The 7,575-nt window shown below is 45.0% G+C and overlaps 1 protein-coding gene across 1 annotated transcript; it reads right to left on the reverse strand.

The window, feature by feature from the left end:
- Window positions 1-5,055: 5,055 nt before the first annotated feature.
- Window positions 5,056-6,694, reverse strand: NDN (necdin, MAGE family member). Its single transcript, XM_057722591.1, has one exon. It carries the CDS (start codon window positions 6,608-6,610, stop codon window positions 5,633-5,635), a length of 978 nt encoding a protein of 325 aa, XP_057578574.1. The 5' UTR covers window positions 6,611-6,694; the 3' UTR covers window positions 5,056-5,632.
- Window positions 6,695-7,575: the final 881 nt, after the last annotated feature.

The following is a 7,575-nucleotide window of genomic DNA, read 5'->3' on the forward strand; positions in this document are numbered from 1 at the left end:
CTCATCCTATAGACCAGGGGTCCCCACTCCCGGGGCTTCAGAGGAGTACTGGTCCATGGGCTGTTAGGAACAGGGCTACACAGCAGGAGGTGATTGGTGGGAAGGCAAGTGAAGCTTCATCTGTTGCTTCCCATCGCTCTCACTACCACCTGAACCATTGCCGACCACCCCTCGTCCCCCCAACCCTGTCCGTGGAAAAATTCTTCCACGAAACCTGTCCCCATTGGCCAAAAGGTTGGGGACTGCCTCATAGGTGTATATTTATATGTCACCCCTCTTGGAAAGTCTGAGCTGGATGCACCGATTTGAGCCTCTTAGCCTCCATACTTCTCCTAGAGTGGCACTCCCTGTACTGAAGTGTAATTCTTATTATTCATCTGCTTCTTTCAATGCACTAAGGGCTCTGTGAGCACAGGACAATGTCTAGTCTGTTCACTATTGCATCCCTAACTCCTAACACTGCAAATGCAACATATTGGGTGCTCAATACACACTACAAATTAATGCATAAGAAAGACCACACAGTTCACTTTTTTTTTTTAAGCTCTTTATTGGAATATAATTGCTTTACACCGTTGTGCCAGTTTTTGCTGTACAACAAAGTGAATCACTCTTGAACAACACAGGTTTGAACTAAGTGGTTCACTTACAGGCAGATTTTTTGTCAATAAATGCTTACTACAGGGTCTGTGGTCGGTGGAATGTGTGAATAGGGAACTGGAGATATGGAGGGTGACTGTAAATTTATTCTCCCATGGACTGTGGCTGGGTCACTAATGCCCTAATGTAACCCCCTTGCTGTTCAGGGATTGACAGTAGTTATTCACCCAGCTTTAGCAGGGCATAAGAATGCCAATTTCTAATCACCATCGCTAGTTCAAGATGTTGGCTTTTATTACATCTTTGATTAATTAGCACACAAAAGTATCTTGATTTAACAACGTATGGTTGGATTTTTTTTTCTTTCATTTTTTTACTTACTATTTGTGTCAAGTTTGGAGCACTAACCTGTGTGTACACGAATTTGTGTCCTTGACTCATTTACCTAGTAAGAAGTTATTTATTTGCCCTTTCTCCTTAAAAACAAACAAAAACTTTACAGCTGTAAGAATAAAATGACTATCATCAAAAAGGGAAGAAATGTTAAACATTGGGGGCATGTGGAGAAAGGGGAACCCTCCTACACTGTTAGTAGGAATACAAATTGATGCAATCACTATGGAAAACAGTATGGAAGTTCCTCCAAAAATTAAAAATGGAACTGCCATGTGATCCAGCAATTTCACTTCTGGGCATTTGTCTGGAAGAAAATAAATTGCTAGCTCAAAAAGTTATCTGCAACCCCATGTTCATTGTGGCATTATTTTAAAATAGCCAAGACATGGAATCAAAGTAAATGTCCATGGCAGATGAATGGATTAAAAAAATGTGGTTTTATATATATATATATATATATATATCTCATATATATATGATATAATACATATATATGTATAAATTTTACTTAAATATACACACACAAAGAAATATTATGTGGCCATAAAAAAGGAAATTCTGCCATTTGTGACAAAATGAATAAAATTTGAGGGCATTTTGCTAAGTTAAACAAATCAGATGCAGAAAGACAGGTACTATATGATCTCACTTGTAAGTGGAATCTAAAACAAATGAACAAACAAAAACACAGAACTCATAGATACAGAGAACAGATTGGTGGTTGCTGGAGGTGGGGGTTGGGTGCTGGGTGAAATGGGCGAAGGTTGTCAAAAGGTACAAATTTCCAGTTAAGATGAATAAGCCCTGCGGATATAATGTGTATATGATGACTATAGTTAAAAATATTGTATTGTATGTTTGAAAGTTGCAAAGAGAGTAGATCTTAAACGTTCTCATTACGAGAAAAAAAATTGTAACAACGTGCGGTGATCAATCATCACTAAACTCACTGTGGTAATCTTTTCACTATAAATCCATATATCAAATCATTACGTCACACAATTAAAACCAATACAATGGCATATGTCAATTATATCTCAATAAAAATAAAATAAAAACCTGATAGTATTTGCCCATTTTCTTGGTATATTCACAGAATTAACTTGAAAAATTTGTTTATATTAGTTTTCCGTATTTTTAAATTTCACTAATTTCAACTTGTCCATGTTTCCTCTACTTTAGCGTGGTCATTATTTGCTATGCCTCCTTTTGTTTTTGCTGTGTGGTGGAGTAGGTCTTTTATAGTATTTTGAGTTTCTTAACTCGTATAACAAATACTTTTCAAGCACGTACATATGCCACTCCCTGAATTAGGGATCAAGGAAATGATAAAAATGACAGATACAATTTTTGCCTTTAAGTATCTTACATCCCAGGAAAAGAAGGATGGATTTAAGTTATTTATAAACAGCATGAGTGAACAGTTTAGGATACTATTAGAGGTTATGCTAGGAGAACATGACTGTGCTTCAAGGCTGGACAGCGTTCCCACTGGAAGTGATACTCATGAGCTGGTCAGGTAAAACTCAAGTGGAGGGGGTCATAGATGACTTTTCAAGCAGAGGAAATACTCAACTGCATGGGAAGTTCACTGAGAACATGTCTGCCTTTTTTCATAATGATACTACAAAAGTTATTTATTTTGCTCTCAGAATACCTTACATGAGGTGACATTACATTTTATATTCAGTTTACAAAGGTCCTTTTTGCCCTCCATGACTTTAATTAAATGAAGTTAATTACAGTGAAATATGCTTGTGGGTGTTTGTAAATAAGTGAGGCTCTGATTTGCAAGACAGACTGAGAAAATGTCAGATGTTATGGGGAATTAGGAACTTCCTCAGCTGCAGCCATCCAGGCTTCACCACACTGTCATCTCGGCTGGAACATCGAGGGTCTGCAGACCCCTTCCTAAATGACCTCTCCCAGCAGGTAGATGAACCTTTTGGAAAATATTTGACCAACCTCCTCTCCTCCCCCCACCAATCCCCAACCTTTCAATTGAGCCCAGCATGAAAATCCAAGAGCTATATTGGATGTTCCTTCCCTGTGCCCCAAGCTGCTGTCCCTGGAGGACCAGGTGTCGTGAATTAGCTCTGTTCCACATCTGGGAAATCTCTCCCTCTGGGTCTGGCTGCCTGCAAGCCTGCATAGGAGCTGAGCAGCCCTGTCAACATGACTTCTCATGTCTCATGATCCTGTCCTTCTCTCAAGATTTGGTCCTCTATGGCACGGATGATGTGCCTGTGTCAAGGAGCTTGTGGCAACTCTGGAATGGTTCTTCCAGTCTCTCCTGGCAGACAGGAAAATAAATACAAACACTGGGAGGTGAGGGGACTGCCTGCCCGGTTACTTCTGGGTTTGATGAAAGAAGTGTTCAGTTACAGTTGCTGCAAGCAGAATTAGGGCATTAGAGAAAGTGTCCAGCACCCCTCCTTGGCAGGGGAGACAGCTGTGGCCCTGCTCCAGAAATGAGACATCCTGGCTATAATTTTACATTTAAAGGGACCAATTTGTTTTGAATCTGCAGGAAGTTTTGGGGTGAGAGGGAGGTAATTTTTCTAACAGTTCTAAAATGTCTGAATTAACTTTGGCTCAGGGTAAGAAGTGGTATCAAAGCCAAGTCACATCTGCCTGAGTTATTGCAGAAATGCCCCCTACCCCCCAAGAAAGACTTCATAGGATGTCTACTAAAAGGGATGGATTTCATCTCAGGACACGTGAGGCTTCTTTAGCACTTTAGCACCTGCACCTGCCTGTTAAGTAATGTCATTTAAGTGCTGAGAATCCCAGTTCCCAATTCAGATTGTAATTCCCTCACCCAAATACAACTCCCAGGTTACTTCTTTTCTGGGTGGGTGATTTGACCTATGTGTTCCCTTCATTTTCCATCTTCCCCAGAGAAGGGTCTGGCTTTAACCAAATGGTCTTTTCCAATGTTTGAAGTTTGAAGGATTTTCAGTCTTTTTAAACTCCCATTTTTTTCTCTCCCCCTTGCAGGACTGAGAGCTTTATAATGAGATTTATCCCCAGCCACCGCCCCCATCCTCTTCTTCATCCCATCCCACCCTCTGAGGGATTGCTTAGTGGCCCACTGCAATTCCAGAGCTGCTGGGCTGGAGACACTACAACAGCTGACCCTTCCACCCCAATACCATCTCCCTCTTCCACGTGTCCCATGTTGTGTTCCTCCAGCACCACTGGTCAAAAACGGCTCCATCATCCCAGTCCTTCAGGGAAGACCAAGTTTCAAATCTTGGCTTCACTGTTAAGTAGGAACATCATTTGGTTAGGTCCATTAATCTCTCCAAAATGAAGTTTCTTGATTTGTACAGTCAGAATATGACTGCTTCCTCTGTGAGATTAATGTGAAGATTAATGTGTAAAATAAAACTTCTAGCCATACGTGGTATGTGTGTGTGTGTGTGTTGGGGGTGTGTAGGGAGCTAAAGGTACAGGCTCTAACATGGAATTTTTAAAAGGTATAAACTAAAAGGCGGGAGATGGGTGGTAGCTGGAGGCAGGTGGGTAAAAGTATAGGCTCTGGACTCATTCGATCTGAGTCCAAACCTTAGCCTCTCCTCTCATGAAGCCTTTATGATCCAGGGAAAGTTAATTACCTGCTTTGTTCCTGTATTTCCTTCACGGTGCAGATGTAATAAGCGCCTGCCTCACAAGGCTCTTGTGAGGATTAAATAAAAAGAGAAAATACACGTAAAGGGTTTAATACAATACCTCACTCCTTTAGTGCCCACAAGAAACAGCTATTATTTTTCATAAAATGTAGAAAATGCACAAGAGATTAAATATTAACATTTATTATGTCTATGTGATGTGATTATGACCCTTTTTTGGTTTTTATACTTTTCTCTATTTGTCAAAGTTCTGAAATGAACCTGTGAGTTCCATTTTGAGAACTATACACTTCACACACACAGTCATGATGAGCAGTGAGGTCTCCACCCTATTAGATGAAACAGTTATATCTGTACATTTTGTAATTCCCATTCCCAACCCATAATATTTTGTCAAAAAGATAAAAGTACACTTTTCCATGAATGATTGTATCACAAGAATCTTTAATGTTTACTTTAACGTTTACTCATGGTGGGGTTGTATCTGTGTTTAGTAAAGTGTGCCCATATTGCGCCCGTTTCAGTCCACATCACCACACTCCACACCGATGTTTCCTGTGCCCAGGGAGATCACAAACACAGGGACTTGACTTTTCTCTTGGTTAGGCCAGCTTTTCTGGGGAGTTCTTCCAAACTCTCCAGGACCAGTCAACCCCAACACACATCCTCCGTCCCATGTAAAAGAATAAGATGGAAAATGTCTCAATGTATTTCATAAGTTCAGCACGTCTCTGGTACAAAAAATTCAAGAAAGGTAGCACAAAAGCGAAAGCACCAACTGAGCTTACTTATAAACAAACATGCATGAATCCTACACACTACCTAATATTACTGAAATTAATACAACATTGCATTAAAAGGTATAAAAGCACTGTACTGAAAACTTAAAAGTTACACGTGAAATACTGCACTGTAAATCCTGAATACTCTAATGTCCCACCCCCCCACCCTTCCACCGCCCTGGTCAGGGGCAGAAACCATCTATCTGCCTCCAGACCTTGCTAGTCCTCGGAGACACTGTTGCGGGGGCAGTGGGCAGTGGGGTTGGCCTCCCTCAGGGCTCTGGCCTCTTCCAGAGCTTCCCTGTAGCGGGAAGGCCAGGCCTGGGGGTCTTTCTTAAAGACCCTGGCCAGGAACTCCATGATCTGCATCTTGGTGATTTCACGGCTGGCACGGGAGCCCCAGAAAAACTCGTACTCAGGGGGCTCGACGTGGGGGACGCGCTGGTACTTTAGGTAGTTCTGCTGGACGAATTCCTCGGTGATGAGCTTTCTCACGTCTCCGAAGGTGGAGTGCTTCTTCCACGGCCTCAGCCCCAGGATGCGCAGGACGTTCCAGACGGCACTCTCTCGGGCGCCACGACCCTTCACGTAGATGAGGCTCAGGATCATCAGCAGGAGGCCTGTCATTGGCATGCGGTTGCTCAGAGCGACCCTGTCCAGCTCTTCGGGCTCCAGAGCTTTGACCAGAGAGAACTCCATGGTGTGCAAGCTGGTCAGCCTCAGGTGCAGCCCGAACACCCGGGCGAGGATGAGGCTGGTGCGCCTGAGGATGCTTCTGCACCACTTCTTGTAACTGCCGATGACATCCTTCACCATGTCTGGGAACCAGATGATCATCCTCTTCTGGTCCTTGACCAGTACGTACCACATGAGCTCGTGCGCCTTCTGCACCAGCTGTGCCGGGGCCGGCGGCGCCGGGCCGGGCTGGGCTGCGCTAGGGGCCTGGTGGGCGCGGCCTTCCTCCATGGCCTGCTGCAGGGCCTTCGGGTCTCCCTCTTCGCCTGGGGCCTGGGGCGGCTGAGAGGCCAGAGGGGCGTCGGGCGGGCCTACAGGAGGACGCTCTGGCCCTGGGAGGGTCGCGGCCTGAGATGCGGGCAGAGAGGGCCCCCCGGGAACCCCCGGGCTGCTGTGCATCTCGGAGTTGGAGGCCTCGGCTGCAAAGTTGGGGTCGCACACATCCTTACTTTGTTCGGACATGTCTGCTCCGCCTGGCAAGGGAACGGCCGCCGCGTCCTGGAGCTCTTCGAGTCTGCGCTCCCTCCGCGGACTCCTGGAGAGGAAGTGCGCTTTGCTGTGCGCGGCGCCTTCCGCAGCGGCCGGGCGGGGCGGGGCGGCGGCGGGACGGGCCAGTGCGCCTGCGCGTCCGCGGGCCCGGCCGGCGGGCTGGCTGGCGGGGCGTCTGGCGGGCGGGAGTGGGGGGCGGGGGGCAGTGAGGCCTCCCGGGAGGGTAGAGGCTTCGCTAGGGTGAGGCGCGGAGGATCGACAACCTACCCCCCCCCCACCCCGTACCAGGCGTCCTGTTGGGGCTAAGGTCTTGCGGAGGAGGAGAGGGAGATGGATGAGCACTGGACAAGGAGCAAGTTTAAGGGGAAAGATGGTAACTTAAGCTTCTGAGATGCTGAAGCTGATTTTCTTAGGAAATGTTCAATTGGGTATATCCAGAATCAAGTTAGAGATGAGTCCCAGAGCAAGACCTAGGCTGGTGTGTCGACTTGTGTTTCGGACAAGTGTGAGAATTTAAACTGAGAGAACAGTTAAAATTGCCCAAGAAAATGTGTAAACTCAGAAAAATGTGTGGGAGATTGGAATTGTGAGGAATAACAATAAAAACTGATTATTGATTCCCTACCGAATCCAAGAGTTATAAGTGAGGAATGCAGAATGTAGTCAATCCGTGTGCAATCGAAAGGTTCTTGAAGGTAATATACGAATGGCATTCTTTGATTTTGGTTTTCCAGTTCCCCTGGGTAATTTTGAAGTAATTTTAATTTTTTTCATTAGGATCTATCACACAGAGATTGCTGTATTTATTAACACACACTTGTGTTATGTCTTTCCCCGTTTGTACAGGACCTTCCTTCCTCTTATGATAGTTGCAGCCTCTACATGTGTTCCTATGGAAACCTCACCCTCTCACAGGACCCTACCCAGAGCTTTCACAG

The sequence above is a fragment of the Hippopotamus amphibius genome, chromosome 2, assembly GCF_030028045.1.
Source record: "Hippopotamus amphibius kiboko isolate mHipAmp2 chromosome 2, mHipAmp2.hap2, whole genome shotgun sequence".
Lineage (NCBI taxonomy): Eukaryota > Metazoa > Chordata > Mammalia > Artiodactyla > Hippopotamidae > Hippopotamus > Hippopotamus amphibius.

Bases quoted from the DNA above. Each gene is read 5' to 3' on its own strand.
- NDN (XM_057722591.1), bottom strand. From the start codon at position 6,610: ATGTCCGAACAAAGTAAGGATGTGTGCGACCCCAACTTTGCAGCCGAG.